The sequence below is a fragment of the Scomber scombrus genome, chromosome 18 (assembly GCF_963691925.1).
Source record: "Scomber scombrus chromosome 18, fScoSco1.1, whole genome shotgun sequence".
Classification (NCBI taxonomy): domain Eukaryota; kingdom Metazoa; phylum Chordata; class Actinopteri; order Scombriformes; family Scombridae; genus Scomber; species Scomber scombrus.
In genome coordinates, this window is record NC_084987.1 from 28,496,556 (window position 1) to 28,514,114 (window position 17,559).

At 37.7% G+C, this 17,559-nt stretch overlaps 1 protein-coding gene across 1 annotated transcript in view; it reads right to left on the bottom strand.

Moving 5' to 3' along the window:
• Positions 1-2,768: 2,768 nt before the first annotated feature.
• The window catches only part of abat (4-aminobutyrate aminotransferase), a 36,998-nt gene continuing 22,207 nt past the window's right edge, over positions 2,769-17,559 (bottom strand). The window contains exons 6-16 of the mRNA XM_062438011.1: positions 15,375-15,424; positions 14,474-14,554; positions 14,184-14,276; positions 13,681-13,743; positions 13,515-13,578; positions 11,859-12,007; positions 9,775-9,912; positions 8,177-8,344; positions 5,736-5,882; positions 5,016-5,127; positions 2,769-3,978 (exon numbers count right to left, since the gene is read on the bottom strand). Coding sequence (XP_062293995.1) covers positions 3,857-3,978; positions 5,016-5,127; positions 5,736-5,882; positions 8,177-8,344; positions 9,775-9,912; positions 11,859-12,007; positions 13,515-13,578; positions 13,681-13,743; positions 14,184-14,276; positions 14,474-14,554; positions 15,375-15,424 — 1,187 coding nt within the window. The 3' untranslated portion in view covers positions 2,769-3,856. The remainder of the gene's footprint in view (positions 3,979-5,015; positions 5,128-5,735; positions 5,883-8,176; positions 8,345-9,774; positions 9,913-11,858; positions 12,008-13,514; positions 13,579-13,680; positions 13,744-14,183; positions 14,277-14,473; positions 14,555-15,374; positions 15,425-17,559) is intronic.

Sequence of the window (17,559 nt, forward strand, 5' to 3'; positions counted from 1 at the left end):
TTAAAGCAAAGGGGATCGTACAGCAGCGTTAACCAGCATGATACAATAACTTAACATTCATAAATGATTGTAGCCTGTGACAACCTGGCAGCTAGCTCTTATAGAGACATATAAACTCTAACACAACACAACAAACTCACATATGGACGCACACTAAGGAATTGTCCATTAGACGTTGTGCCGTCATCTGTCTCACTCTGCAGGTACAGGCATTTAGCATGATGCGTTCACGTGAAAAGGATAGCGTCGGAAATGAGAGAATTGAGCGAATGGTGCACAGGGGCAGAGCCTTTTTAACAGGGGTACTTAAAAGTTTGGTCTTCTTTGGGTCATTTAAAGAAAAGTTATTGCTCTTGTGACCTTGACGTTAAAAAAGTACATTTTTATCAAGCTACTTTTTACTTTTACTTGAGTACATTTTTACACCATTTAATAGACGTCACTGTCGGTGACGTAATAAAAAGAAGACATGATGGCAAATAAACGATAGAAAACCGATGAGGTGTTTTTTTTTCTTATGTTATGTGCGCTCTGTGTCCCTCGCTAAGAAGCCACCCTGTAACATCAAATGCCAACAAATACATATCTCTGAAACACTAATAAATCACTGTGATGTTGAAAACTGACCTTTCATAGGATAGGAATAATAAGGTAAAGATTTTCTACTGAAAAAAAAAGAACTGAAAATCCAGAGTTTCTTTCATCTCACCAAACCCACTGTCTGGAATACATGTCTTGATTGTATAGTGTTTGTAGCTAAAAAATAACTCTAACCACCAGCCTTTTCCTAAATGATGAGTGTGCTGGAAAAACACTGTTCACACTGTTCCCATAATGTAACATTCAGCTTAAAGAATAAATTCATAAAAGGGACAAGGGAAAATGTTTGTAAACTTTTTTTGAAATTGCCCATCTCAGACAGCTAGTGAACAAGATCCGACTGTCAGCCACACAAAAAAACACAAAAAATGGCACAGATACAAAAAACAATCAAAATATATTCAGACTAGGAGTATGCTTCATCATCATTATGTGTTGTAGTTGAAGGATGTTCATTTTTTACAAAAGCATATACTGGAAATGGTCATTTATCAATTATCTGTTTCTGTAATTTTTTTCACTTAAGACTTTTAGACCCTTCCATTTGCAACAATTGACATGGTATTAATTTACCCACAGGTACAATATAATGAATTACATTGATTTTGTTTCTATGAGTCAGACAGTATAGAATTTGTAATGTTGTCAAGATTCAAAGATCCAACCTTGTATGTCAGTCCAACACCATTTCTAGTTCCCTAATAATTTCCCTGAAGTTTCCTGAAATGGAACACAGAATGTGATTTGGTACTATTTAGTGACAGCATTAAATTGGCACACTTGAATACAACATAGAGAGACTTTAAGTCAGCAAGCAACAGGCCAATTTCAATGCAATTCCGACTATCCCTGTAATTAACATTATTTAGTGACAAAAACATTATTATTATTAAAGCATTACCTAACATCAGGGATGCAGAAGTCAAACTATTGCTACCATGTTCAAAAATGAATTTATGTTAAAAAATAAAAAAAATCTCTACTAAGTTATTCAAAACTTAATTTATTTATCACAGCACATGGACAGAATGTTTTAAACATAACAATAGTTAGAGCCATTTAAAATAATTACATCAATAATCATCTAGATCAGATCAGTGCTAACAGTTAATGTCAAACATGTTTAAAGAAGGTCATCACAGATACTCAGCTCTCTATGTAATATCTACTGACCACAGGGAGACAGGCACAGTTGTCTTTATTATCATTGTATTGCTCAGCCTCAATAACCTACAACCCAGATCCAATTTCCCCAGAGATCTTCATTAAAATGTATGTTTAGGACTAAGTGTAATTAGTCACGAGACCAACCCTGTCAACTATGTGTAAGACATATTTAATGTTCTGCAACAGGAGAGTATATATATATATATATATATATATATATATATATATATATATATATATATATATATATATATATATATATATATATATATATATATATATAGTACCAGTCAAAAGTTTGGACACACTTTCTCATTTATATAAATGGAAAACTGTTACACATTTGTTACACTTGCTCAAAAGCTCTATGGCACATTCAAAGACACTGGTGATGTTCTGAAGAACAGCAGAACATCAGCTTGAGCAGAATCTACAAAATTCATCCAGCAAATGGCAAGTAGTCATTATATTTATGTTGTTAAGTTGTTAAGAAGCCTTCTGAATGACGGTGAAATGGTTTCAAGAATCTAAAGAAAGTCCAGTAGCCTTTGATTTAGCACTTCTATAAACTACTGTCTACAACATAGCTTGCAACACTACCTTAATACAAATAGGATAGTAGCAAGTATCTTGCTTGAAGTATAAGCACAAGTCTATGGAAGTGAATAAGACGCAAGAGGAAAGAGGGAAACCAATAGAGGGGCTATAGTCTATCTGACAAACAGCTTTCAACATGCCAGAAACAGCCTGAAAATGATCTGTTTCACCCTATGCACAATTTGCTAACACTACTTCTCTGTTGTCATAAATGAAAAAACTGAAAACCTCAAGCCAATAGTTTTAAGAAATAAATGCTGCCACTAATTTGAAGTTCTTGTTCAAGAGCAACATGATGGTTGAAAATCTAAGGATAAGGTTGCCATCAATTGAAAAAGTACCAAAAAATATATTTGCACATTAAAGTAAGATGCAGGCACTAAATAATCTATGACATTTTTATAGGGCTACAACATTTCAAGTTGCAAAGTCATTCCTACTATAGTAAAACAACAGGCAGAATAATGACAAGGACATTTCTAATGGACACCATTAAATGACATGCAGGCTGGCATTTTAGCTCTATTGTGTGTTCCTTTACACTCATCAGTGACAAAGAATTCTGTATGTAAGGTGACCATCTGCTTTTCTTAAAACAAATGTTCTGACTAACTATAATCACTGAAGTTACAGTGGGTCAGGTTGTGGAAGTGATGCATATGATCACTGAAAGAAGCTATACATTAAACTTTGTTTTGAGCCATTAAGTGAGGTTTACAGTATAAGGAGTTGGGATCCCCTTATTTATATGTATCTAACGCTGTGCTGCCTGTTAAGGGGAACAGACCAATATTTTAGCCTGCTTCTGGACCTTTGAATCTCAGATGTCTCAGCAATTCAAAAAGGTCTGTGTTGTGCAAATTGCCGGTTCTTTCCCTGAACAACCCTGGGATAAACTTTAAATTATTCAGAACTCTGTAAACCAGATTAAGAATATGGACATCATTTTCCTGTTCCAGAACCAGAAAAATTACGACAAATCAATACAAGTATAGATAAGCCACATTTATATGTGTCTATTTTAATCAGTACAACGCTCTTCACAGACTTTGAAACAGCTCCCATTTCACTTTTTTCCAAAATGTCTCCTTTAAGAAGTTGGTAGGGAACAATATTAGGACGGAAAGGGTGTGGAAAAGATGGTGCTAGACATGATACCTTTATGTCAGTACTGCTAGTGTAGTCAGTCTACATATGAGAACATGAATACAGATGAGAAAGTTTATGGAGTTTTTCATTTCAATAGAATTATTTTACAGACATATTAACATTTATTTAAATCTGAATGATTTTCTAGGTAATTGTAAAGGACATCATTATAATAACTTCTGGCTAAGGATACGAAGCCTAGCCAATATTCACTGTTATAAACTCAACTGGCCCTGGATCTCTGCGTTAGTAATTGTGAGTTGTGCTTAACATGACATTTACTGTAAGGAGTTTCAATCCCTCCATTCTGGATTAACTCATGTCAGTCCTTCTGGATAAAGATTTATTTGTGCTGGGCCAACACATCATTAAAGATGTTGAGGAACATGTGAACATGGTACTCCTTGAACACCAGTGATGGACGGAAACGAATGGATCGATCCCCACACCCTCCCAGGAGGACACCTGTCAATGACAAACAGTTGCTTTATATTTACAATGATATAAATATTAACAGTGAAATGTGCTGTCTCCAGATACCAGTTGTGTTTTAAACAAAAGACAGAATTTCATATTTTATACTGAAAATTGGTCAGTCAGAATGTTACTGTTAGTGTTTCCCAGCAATGTCATCATGAGATTTGTGCTGAGATGAGATGTAGATGACTAACAGAATGAAGAGATCATCTTAAGGAGTTGTTTTAGTGTCATGAACTGCACAAGGTGTACATTTAGAAGGAAGGAGAAAGATTTCCTTTAGGCTCAGAGTACATAAGTGACTATTACCATCTAGCTATCTGGTCAGAGCTCTAGATTGCCCTGTGATTTTGCACAGAGCCTGAAGAGGACACTGATGTGTGCAGAGTATATTTTTATGATCATTTGTAGCTAAATAGTAATACTGGATAAATTCTGTATTGACATGGTGCCGTAAAGCCTCAACAGTATATACTGCAGTCATGAGACATCTTTTAGCACTTCCTGGCAGTCCTAGACTGTGTGTGTTTTAATTGTAGTTGAGATTTATGCCTAATCAGAAATGATATCAAACTGTTTCATTTTTCCCACGAATAAGACGCAAGAGGAAAGAGGAAAAACATGAGGCAAATATAGCTTATGTCTTCCTAGTATAACTTCCTCACCTCCAATAAAGAGCAGCCACTTCCTTTAACTTTGTGTCATCCAGAGTAACGTACAGCAGACTATATGACAGATGGATTCTGGCTGCTATTTCATTTACAAGTCCAGTGAGCTTTAATCACTTTCTGATGCCATGACTACAGTCTCCCTCAGCGGTCTGGAGAAAACCAAGTCTCCACTGTACCCCAGCTGCTGCTTAAATGCATGTCGGCTCATTGACTCATACATCATGTAACTCATTTCATTTTCTTTGATAATACAGTAGGGTGCTTATTCAATCGTGAAATCTTTTTTTTCTCTTTCAATTGTTTCTAATACTCAACCCAAAAAAGAGAAAAAATGAATGCAGAGGTACTTCATACCTTTGTCTCTGGCCTTAAGAAGGATGCTGTTGCGTGTTGCATCATCACAGATATCAATGGCACAGAAGGTTCCCTGTCCTCGGGCTCGGCTCAATAAGCCAGGGTATTGAGCCTGGGAACCAGAAGCATGTAGGTCATATTCACACAAATGCTGATCATATTCACACCAGACAAGATGCAAGTAAACTAATGGCCTGATTGAAAACATTGTCAAATCAGATTACAGCTACAATAGGAGTGGGAGATTTGGATCCTCTGTCATTTTACTTATATTGTAATATCAATATATACTAATCCTGATTGTACATTTTCTGATAAATCAAAATATAGTCGTAAATCAAACCTGATCATTGATTTACAAATTCATTTTGAATTAAAAAGGTAAAGTCTCCAAGGGCTGATGACCTACAATCACAATACTGTGGGTTTTAGAAGACTGATGCTGACATCAGAGGCCTAGTAGTTCTTGAAGCCAGAAAAGACGGAACCCTAGCATAGTAAAATTAGCCAAAATGCCTCCTGCGCAAGGAGGTGTTTTTCAAACTATGTTAAAAACATATTAAGTACATATTTATTACTCATACTGTGTTTATTCTTAATTAGGTGAAGTAAATCATTTAAATTGGGTCACAAACAAATTTCACAAAAATGAATGAATAAAAATGTCTGCATGTTTGGGCCAAATAATACAAACTGCAACTTTACATACAAACACATTACCTGCAGCTCATAAAGGCCATTTAGCAAGGCTTTCCCAGAGCGAGTCACCTCCTCCAGAAGGTTTTCTCTGCGAATAACATTAAGGACCTCAGCCAGGAACAGGTTCTTTGATGGGTCACCCATCCATGTGTTAAAGATGCGGTACGGCTTAAAAAACGAGAACAGATACACAAGCAAACAGATCTGTAAATATAAGTGTTAATAATCTTCTAAACATCTTTTGACAGGTATTTAAGACATTTCAGTGTATGTTTGTGTGCATGTTAATCACTCATAACCTTAGGTTCTAAATATATCCATGATGTGAATGTGGATGTGTCTCTGTGGTAACACATTTTTTAGCAGTTTACCATAAAACACCAACACTGACTACCACCAAAGTTCAAATACTGGACGGACAGAATTTAAACTTTCGTCTGGAGCCAGATAACTACTGGCTTAACAGGCATACATTAGTTCAATCAGCCAACTCATGTAGAGTAGATTATTATTTAAATGTAGAATAAGTACAGCATTAATGTTTGGCATCTATGCTCTGACCTAGAGCCTAGAGATGGATGCTGGGGTGGAGGAGTGCCTTTTGAAATGTTATGTGAACAGCAATGGCAGCCAAAGCTGCAAGCCACAGCATAAGTTCTGTGAGCTGTGCTAGCAGAGCACTGACGATTTAAGTACATACAAGTTGCATTGAATATACACTATATGGACAAAACTATTAGGACACCTGGCCATTACACCTGCAGGAGCTTGTATTGCTTACAGATGCACTTGCTTTATGGTTGTTGTGCAAACCTTAAAGCAGTTGGCATACAACATAGACTTAACCAGCCTTCAAAGTCTTCTGGCTTTAAATAACTATTTTGTGTTCAATGAGAGATCTTAACGTATGAAATGTTGAAAGAACTGTAATGTAATGTTGCTAAACAGGTATGGTTGATTGTTTTACTATCACTTATATCTGGTAAAGTACAACCAAACCCTGTCCCTGAGTTGCAGAACCCATCTGATTTTGAATCTCTATCTCGTGTAAATATAGTTTATCTCAATATTTAGGTCAAATCAAATGAAGACATTTTTGTAATATCCGAAACAGACTAAATCAGTTACTGATAAAGATACTGTCATCGATGGATAAAATGTTTATCATGCTGACAGACCATTGCTATTTATGTAAAATCAAAACTTCACATCATAGTAGCTCTGTCTACATCAATCTGCAAACATTTGGAATTTCTGGTATTGAATGTGTATAAACGTTGTTGGGTGTTACAGGCCTCCATCTTCCTTAAATGATGCATTACACGGCAACTCAACGCTCTTACTATTACTGTGTGGATAACTTCTATGTCCCACTGCTTCCTTTACTAGCTGCCCATCAAGAAACTAGCTGCCACAAATCATCAAGGAACAAGAAAACAAGCGTGTTGCCTACTTCAATGACGGACTTTCACAGAAACCTAATTGCTCTCTGTAGAGATTCAAGTAAGATGTTTATCTCTGGGCAAAGACAGTTTTGAATTGTTATTTGAATTATGTGTTTAGCGTTATTGCTTGTTTAGCTTGATTGCTTGATTGTTGTGATTTGATGGACCCCCGAGACCCTGCTTACTCTGAGGAGTATTTGAAGTTTGCTGCCTGTTTAGTTGTATTCCCCATGCTAGACTATTTGTGTTGTCCCACTTGTATAAGGACAGGAAAGTGAGTTGCTTTGTTGCTTAACCAGCTAGACAACATGCACTACTACCAACTACACAAACTCTTTGTGGACAGAGTAACCACTGCTCTTCCCTCAGTTGCGGGACTCCACCGAGAATTGGCTTTCCTTATTTGCCCCTTTCCTGTCTTACTACTAACCCATGGGACACAGTGCTGCTCTGCCCCTCGTTATCTGCCATCAGACACGTGTGCGGAGTTATGGTAAATGGCCTGTACTTATATAGCGCCTTTCTAGTCTTTTCGACCACTCAAATCGCTTTACACTACAACTCATTCACCCCATTCACACATTCATACACTGATGGCAGGCAGCTACCACGCAGGGTGCCAACCTGCACATCAGGTGGAAGTTAACCATTTACACACATTCATTCACCGTTGGCACAGCAACGGGAGCAATTAGGGGTTAAGTGTCTTGCCCAAGGACACATCAACATGTAGACTGGAGGAGCCGGGAATCGAACCGCCAATCTTCCAATTGGAGGACGACCGCTCTACCTCCTGAGCCACAGCCGCCCCAGTTGAACTGAGTAAGTGCAGAGACACCATCTTGCTATTGTTTTACCTTCTGAAATCTGAGTTCCCTTATATACGTTACCTTGTTTTTGTTTTCTTCACAAATGTAGTGTTTTCTGTCTGTAATAATGGGACTCTCTAGTTTAAATACCTAAGTTTCAATATTGGGTATTAATTTCATCACGATAAATATTCTTAAAATTACAAACCTTATCAGCCTGTAATTCTTGCCTGTGGTAGTAGCCACCAGTCAGGAGCTTCTTGCTAAAGGAGACAATGTCAGCAGGGTCATCCATGCCCCAGTGTTCATGGGCCCAAAACTTTCCTGTGGACCCTCCACCAGTCTGGACTTCATCCACGTGGAAAGCACAGCCATGCTGGGAAGATAAAAAGTTAACTGACTGAAATATGAGAATGGGACCAAGGTAAACAGATCATGAATGCAACAAGGAGGAAAGGAAGGTAAAGCACGAATTTTCCCCTCATTGACAGTGTGAATGCCTTCATTTGGAGGGCTGACACCAGACAAGACCACAATTTATGGTAGAGCTTCTTCAAAACCTGGAGTCCGTCTCAAAACAATAGTCAAGTGCCCACAAGAAACCCAAACCCTTATTCTGTAGAAAAATGTATATGATTTTGCTTTTTTATACCATACTTGGCACTCAGAAACTTCTCAAATACATCCATACAAGTTCAAGCCGAGGAATGCTTAGGTGTCCCCCAGGAGGATCTGGGGGACATTGCCAGGGTGAAGGGTTTCCTTACTTATTTTGATGCCCCCAAGACCCAGTCCTCGGATAGTGGTGGACAATGTGAACAACCTTCAAAAAACCCTTAGCAAAAAAGGCTACAGAACAGATGGCCATTTGTGGGCTGGCAACCTGAAGTCATCATGGAAAGGAACTAAGAGACTACATTGCAAATACATTGTGTCTGAAGCCTGAGCTTTTGACATGCGGGGAGCATCTTACATGTATGTTCATCTCAAGTTTTGAAACTTTGACCATGTTTAACATAGACTTCCCACATCACTGTTTGCAGAACAGTTTACTTTGGAAAAATGCTAATATCACAATTCATAATAGGTCATATTTCCCTACATCAAAAAGGTATTGATCACATAGTGACCAACTTGTTATTTAATGGTTCAGGTTCTTCACTTACATATTAAAGATGTATACCTAAATCTGAATTCCCCATTCCTTTCAGCTTGTTGACCTCAAGAGCATCATTTTCCCTCTTCAATACATTTCTATTGAACAAAATGATGTGCAGATTGCTTGGGGGAAGTAAACAGTAAACTGTTACTGACTCTACACAGCAAAAGCAGAACATTTTAGTTAATAAAATTTAAAGTATACGGTTCATATTAGCATAGGTAATATCAGTAAGGGTGAACTAAACTGCATTCGTATAAAAATATTTAATCTGCCAAAGCCTAACTCAGGCACAGTGGGGGAAGAGATGACAGCCTTGTGTTTCTCTCACAATAAATTGTTTAATCATTTGTAACAAATTTAGCTGTTATTAATCTTGTAAACTGAATTTTGCAACACAAGTTGTGTGTGTTGTAATAATAGTGTTGAGAAATCTTCTATACAGTGGTCACCATTATGTATAGTGGAACAATGGAACAAGGTGGAACATCAAGTTCAGACTACATAATACTAGGATCTGCCAAAGCGTTTCATACATGTTATGTTAACACATTGGTGACAGGGGCAAGTAAACCAGTCACAACTCAAGATGAGCGTAGCAGGCTCAGGCCTTTTGAAAGATCTGTTGCTGTAGTGATAATTGTTACCTTGCGTGCAATGTTGCGAAGGCTTTTGAAGAAGCCTGGGGAGGCATGGTTATCTCCACCTTCAGCCTGGATGGGTTCAATCACAATTCCTGCCACAGGATTTCCCTTCTGCCTCCACTTCACTATCAGATCCTCCACCTGGAGACATACACACACAGTTTTACTCATTTCATTTGTTAATTAAACATAACATTTTTATAACGTAGTAGGGCTGGGTGATTATGGCAAAAATCTAAACGATTAATTGAACTTTTAGCCTTGATTACGATTAATGAACGATTATCTCCACCCTTGATGAACAATTATGTATTTCCCAGTTTCTTTTGTTTTGTATTTTACACTGCTGCCCTCACACATGAGGATCTTTAGGGAGGTAAAATAATGATGTTTTAAGGTGTGACGCTGTGGTTAATGTCTAGTTTACTTGATTAGAACTATGTAATGATCAGGGTTTGGGTTTAAATGATCACTGGAGACAAGTTTTCAAATTCCTTAAAGATATGCAACCTTTACTGTCATGGCAACAGTGAACACCACGATTCATTGACATGAGCAAGATTAAGTCGATTAGAGTTTCTAAATGTCGGTTTTGATTATTTTTCGATTAATTGCCCAGCCCTATAACATAGTATTATAAATGTCACAATCAAATATCTTAATGTGATATGAATAATGCACACTGGCAACCCCTCAAGTGTGATCAAATTGAATTACTTGAGAAGTGCTGAAATTATTAGTCAATTAAATGTTGACAGACAGAACATTAATAAACTGTAACTGTGACAGCCTATTTGGACTTGTTTAAAATATTACAGTAAAACAGTAAAGCCAAACTAATTTCACAGCTGAAAAGCAAACAGTTGATTTTGTGTATTAGTGCTGAAAGTTTGCCCAACACATCACAGCAGAGCTGAATCACACTAGCACCATCAAGAAAGTTAGCTCCCCTGCTAGCTGGTAGCATTAACAGCTAAACGGTGGCGTTTAGAATAGATTAGAGATCAAAGCAACATCTAAAAGTGTTTGTTAAAAAATCTGACTGTTGCTGGGACAAGAGAGCTTCTAAAATGTCCAGTAGAACACTGAGGTACTACAAGTTGCTCATTGAAAGAGCTTCTTAGATTATTAAAGACATTATGTAAAGGATAGCCTTCACGGAGTAAAATTATTTTTAGTTTGATCCTCGCGCTCTTTTCTATCTTTTTATCTGCTTGTTGATTCAGTTTTTGTCATCAACACAGATGCTGCCTCCTCAGCAAAGCACACCACATAAGAGGACACTAGCCAAGATTCCATGATAGAACACATGTAAAAGGTTCTGCTAATGTTAAAAGATCTCAATTTGAAAACCACCTCAGTGTTCTTTTTCCAGTTTAATTTATGTCCAGAAGGACACCAAGATATCTGTAGGATATCAACCTCGACCTGTTGACCTTTAATAATGACTGGGGAGAGATCCTCCCTCTTCCTTTTGAAATCAATAATTAATTATTTTGTCATTCCCGCATTCAGTTTTAAAAAGTTTGCATCACACCAGCTGACGAATGATTCAACCTCCCTTTTGTAGGTGAGGTCATAACCTCGAGTAAGCAGACCCACAAGAGCAGTGTCATCTGAAGCTTTTGAAGCAGACAACTGCAGCCCAGCTGTCAGATTAACATGATGTGCAGCAGGTGAGCTTCCTAGCAGGACATACAAATTGCTGTAGTTTTCACCACCAAACTGTAGATGCAGTATGAGGCTCTCGCCATGTCAGTGCTGTTATCCATTAGTCACCTGCTAGCACTGCTTTAATATATTTGAAACAAGTAGATCATTTTGAATTCAAATAATTGCCTTCAGACCCACTCTGAAACATAGAGATGTCTGAGAATTGGATTTGCAGTGTTTTGTGACCTATATGAAGACCGACTGTGCTGACTGAAGTGTTACAATACTACAGAAGGATACAAAATTGCTTAAAATGACTTCTATAATGGGGAGTGAAACACATTTACTTCTATGTAAAATAGTGAATTGTATGTATAATATGAGCTGTACTTCATGTATATATTCACGTCTCCCGCTCCACACAAACAACCTACCTCTTCCAAGCAGCGAGCTTCTTCCTGTGCATTCTCTCTGGTAAACTCTTCCAGTGGATACTGCAGTCTGGGGAATGGAGCGATCGGCCAATCAAACGAGGGTACATCCAGCTTATGGATTGCTTTGGAGTGTGTCGTTGCCAAGCAACCTTTACAAGGCAAAATCATTATGTTAGCCATGAATCCACAATGTCACCATGACAATTATTTTAAACCTTTGAATTGCTCACTGTGAAGTGTTTCAGATATCTATGTATGTACGTGTGTGTGAGCGTGTGTGTGTGCGTGTGTGTGTGTGTGTGTGTGTGTGTGTGTGTGTGTGTGTGTGTGTGTGTGTGTGTGTGTGTGTGTGTGTGTGCGTGAGTCCATTTATGATTATCTCTTTCATTCTGTCCATTCGCTTAATGTTTGGCATTACCAAAGGTTTATTCTTCATTACCAAGACCATCTGTTATCATCTTTGTGACACTGAGCCTAGGTCAATAGGGAAATAACTGTTTTCTTTTAGGAACAGTCAGTCTCGGCCTCTTTCCAGCCCTTAGAAAACTGTCAGGCAAGAACATTTCTGTATTTTCAACATAAAACTCTATTACTGTAGTGAGGTTTGCTCAACAAAGTCTCCTAACTACCTGAACCTGTCATAAACCCCTCCTTTCAGGCTGATGAATGCTACTTTTACTGGGCTCTCAAAAACAAAAACAAAAAAACAACAGCTATTAACCTGAGCCACGAGCAGACAACCCATTAGTCCAGTTTTAGCTGCTCTGCGCTGGCTTCCTTTCAGAACTTTCAGAATTCACTTTAAAATCACACTCCTTACATACAAGGAGCTTAAATGGATATGACCAAGCTACATGGCTAATTCCCTTGTTTTACTTTTGGGGTCACATTTGACTACAAGTCACATTCACTCATTCACACACATTCATACACTGACATACATCAGTGCTGCCATGTATAGTGCCAACCTGCTCATCAGAGGGAAACTAACTTTCACACACACATTCATACACACTTGGTGTAGCCATTGAGAGCAATTTGGAGTTAAGTATCTTGTCCAAGGACACATGGACATGTGGACTGGAGGAGCCCGCTCGACCTCCTGAGCCACAGCCACCTTGCACGTGCCTCTTAAGGTGTGTAAGGAGTGTTTCTTGCATGAGGCCCTTTGTCTAAGTCATAGTCTACACATTTTGACCAACAATACATTTTAATTGGTATTTTTTTTAATAGCAGTAACAAAAATAGTATTAATGTTCCCCAAGTATGTTTCAGTTATACCATTTTTCATTAATGCAGGCAGACTGAATCATTTTCATCCAGTGTGCAAAATTCAGCCTGTCTCCCAGGTATCACAGTCAGAGAGCACCTCACTTTTGCTGCCCTTTGAACAAGTTCTTACAATGCCATAATCCCCTTTCACACAAAGTATCTGTAACATGGCTGTCTTCACCTATCTGTTCAAGTGATAGCTTTTGGGCTTTCAAAAAGAAGTCTCATGTCACGAAAGTGTCATGAAAATGCTCCATACTGGATCTATTTAATCATGACATGACTTCTATGGAAAGAGCTGCTTTTCTCACTTAATAATTACAATCAGGCATGGGAGGGACAGCAGTAAGGCAGCACTGCCTAAGTTTATAATGTATTTATTACCCATAGTTCTTCCATGGAAACCTCCCATGAAAGATAAAATACTGAGGTCTGGGCAGCCTGGGCCCTGAGAAAGAAAGACAGAGGAAGAGAAACACAGAAGATGCAAATATTTAGGACAATATAGTTGGAAATACAAAAACCTTATAAGGAGTGAGGATTCACCCACCTGGTTTATCATGCAGGAGCTGACGTCTTCTTCAGATGGTGTAGTGTGGCCTCGCTCTTTGTTCTAGGGCAAAACCAAACACACATACAGTAGATAAAGCTAAATTCACATTTGGTTACTGCAATCATATTTCATTCTTATTTCATCAAATATGTATCATAAGAACAGACAACAATATACAGTATGTACAAAGTCCCTTGAGTTTATCTCATTTTGGGCTTGAAGATTATAATTTTTTATCAGTACTATCAAGTTGCATTAATGCAAAGGTGCTATCCAGCATTTAAGAGCTACACCTAGGGATTTTAAGTCAGGAGATATTGTCCTTTGCTATACTGATGTTGACCAGTCCTTTTTAAAAATCTTTTGCAAATCTCCATCTTTATGAAACTGCCATTTAATAAATGGCTGAGTTCTCAGGGCTGTTTACTGTGTTTATTGTGTTCATTTGGACCATGTTAACCAGGTAACAGTTACCATAGTCTGTATGTGTACTCACTCACCCTGTACCAGATAAACATGGCTTTGTAAGCATTCTCGTTAGAGCAAGAGCCACAGGCCATCGTCTGAACACGAGTCATTCCACTGGGAGCCACCTGACAGGAAACATACATGAATAGGGAGAGAGACAGCTTGTAGTGCTACTGTTCAACTAGGAAAGATTGGTATAAAATGATATACAATGTAAATACGAATAAAAGCAACAATATTAATACCATTTTCACATCTGCTCAGTATTTTTAATTCTGACTGAATGTGTTTATACTTGTGGTAGAGTATATGAGTTACTAACTGAGAGAAGACTTTCACTGAGTTTGTCTGGAAAGTTCTCAGGCGGCAAAATTCCCAGGGCAGGTCGGTTTACAAATGTACTCTGAAAGAGAGACAAACACAAAAATGAATGAACACAGATTGAAATTGCCTCCTCCTCCCCAAGACTAGACTCAGCACCATGGGTGATTGAGCCTTTTGTTCAGCTGCCCCTCGTCTGTGGAACGCCCTTTCTGAACAGCTGAGGGCGCCACAGTCTATAGAGACTTTTAAAAAGGGACTTAAGACATTTCTTTTTAATATAACTTTTGTATTTTAATTATTTTCTGATGTTTTATGTTTTGTTTTTGTTTTGTGTGTCTTGTTGCGCTTTGAGTTCTGCTTTGAAAATGTAAAATGCTTATTATTACTTTTATAAGGCCAAATGTTTTTCATATTGTAACAATGTCTTTGTGTTTACACTGCAATAGATTGGTGTATCCTCAATACCTGTATTCTACTCTGCTATATTACACCACTATACCATGCATGGGATAATCAATGAAGAGCTGAGCAGATATTGAATATGATGCATGTTCTAGGGAAGATCCTATAAATCTATTTCCATGTTCTTAGCCTCCATGTCATGCATGATTTTTGCATCAACCACATGTGCTAGAGTGGACTATTTACACCACAGTTGGTTATTTGTAAATCTTTAGTCACTATTTAGTCCACTATTTTATTTAAACTTTATCTATGGAGGAACACCCATTGAAATCTAAATAAAAAACAGAGAACAGGTTACATATACACAGAGTCACAATAAGAACATCATACACATCTCATTGTTTATGAATATTAGATTAGTGTATAATGCATCATTCAAGATTTTAGATACTATACTTTTACATTCTCTTGTCTTGTATGTGAAGAGTACCTACCAGATTACTGGGATCGGCCATTAGTTTGAGGAGAGCAGGGTGGTTGTAGCCTGAGAGAGGACAGAATGGGAGTGGGGAAATATGTTAGAAAATATATAATAAAAAACATTTAAAAGATCCCCTCCAGACATGTTTTAGAACACACAGAAATCCTTTGCTAGGGGTAATTAATAGCCTGACATGTATTTTTACGTTAAACTTTTCAGGTACCTTGTTAAAAATCCCTAATATAACTTGCTTGTCCCTCACTGAAAAATATACCTAGATGGAAATACTTATGTTTGAGCTACGGATTGAAGGATGATAGTGTGAGTATTCTGAGAACCATTTGACAAAGGTGAGATTGAACATGGCAGCACCCTGTTCAGCAGTAGATTGCAAGATCAGGTCCGACACTAAAAGGAAATCACATTAAATAAAACTAAAACTAGAGGACTACATGTTTTGTTCCTCTCTTGCATGGAGACACAATACATTCAATCAATCAATCAATCTTTATTTATATAGTGCTAAATCACAACAAAAGTAATCTCAAGGCACTTTACACATAGAGTAGGTCTAGACCGTACTCTTTAATTTAAAGTGACCCAACATTATCCTCACAACGGATGATTTATCGGACTTGGAAACATTCAACAACAGACCACTACCAATTCCAACAGGACAACATAGACACTGAAATCCACCACCAAAAAAAAGATTAAGATTCATTTTTCTTGTTGTATTGTATTTGCTTAACTGACGTGTTAGATGTTTAGTGTCAATGAAAAGCTTTAATACACATACACACACAAATCAATTACACACACAGATCCACCTCTGACATAGGCTCACTAACCTAACAGACATAGGGGTGTACGATGTGATATTAGATTGTGAAAAATTAAAATATCTCCAGGATCTGTCTTTACAGAGAGATTGTTAGGATCTTTCTACAGGGCACATCAGTTCTGCTTCCTGACACAGTTCAGTGTGCTAGCAGGAGGCTAACGGATAAAAGCACTGACATGCTGAGAGCCTCATACCACATCTCCGGTTAGGTGGTGAAAACTACAGCAATTTTTAAGTTCCTGCTAGGAAGCTCACCTGCTGCACATCATGTTAATCTGAAAGATTTAATCTAAATCTAAATGTTAAATCTAAATCTAAATGTTAAACTGGTCACCAAGTGTAAAGCTAAATGTTTAGAAAATATGCAAATGATCATGTTTTTACTGGACAGAACAACAGTGCTGAGGCTTCTGCAAGGGGCCTGGACCAGAGAGCTGACCTAGATCATTTGCATATTTTCTAAATATTTAGCTTTACACTTGGCAACCTATTTAACATTTAGATTTAACATTTATATTTACATTTAACATTTAGATTTAGATATAACACTTAGATTTAGATATAACACTTAGATTTAGATATAACATTTAGATTTACATTTAACATTTAGATTTAACATTCAACAGTCCCATGGGAGGGAGGAGTAGAAGCTTTCCATGAGCGGAAGCAGGCAAAGTACAGCGACCTAGCTGCAGAGTGCAGAGAGGCTGGCTGGAGGGCTGTCACGTTCCCAATGGAGGTGGGGTGCAGGGCCTTTGTTGGCTTTTCAACTGCTCGCCTGTTCCGTGACATGGGCGCCACAGGGGCAAGGCAGTGGAGAGCAATCAAGGAGTTCGCAGAAGAGGCAGAGAGAGGGAGCTTCTGGCTATGGCTGAGAAGGAAGGCAAAGAGTTTGGGGCCAGCTAACACCTAGGGCATCAGCAGGAGACGGCAGGGAGAGATCCCTGCCATCGCTCCGCCACCAAGAGACGTACTGGGGTTAAAGGGGTGAAACATCCATGATTGGTGGTCCCCAGCTGATGACCCGCAAACGCCCTCAGAAGTGTTCCTGGCAGAAATGCCCGGCAGGTATACCATTAGCCTGTACTGAAACTAGATATAACATTTAGATTTATATTTAACATTTAATATTTAGATATAACATTTAGATTTACATGTAACATTTAGATTTAACATTTACATTTATATTTAATATTTATATTTAGATTAAACATTTAGATTTAACATTTAAATTTATATTTAATATTTAGATTTAACATTTAGATTTAGATGTAACATTTAAATTTATATTTAATATTTAGATTTAATATTTAGATTTAGATTTAACATTTTTAACATTTATATCAAATGTCTG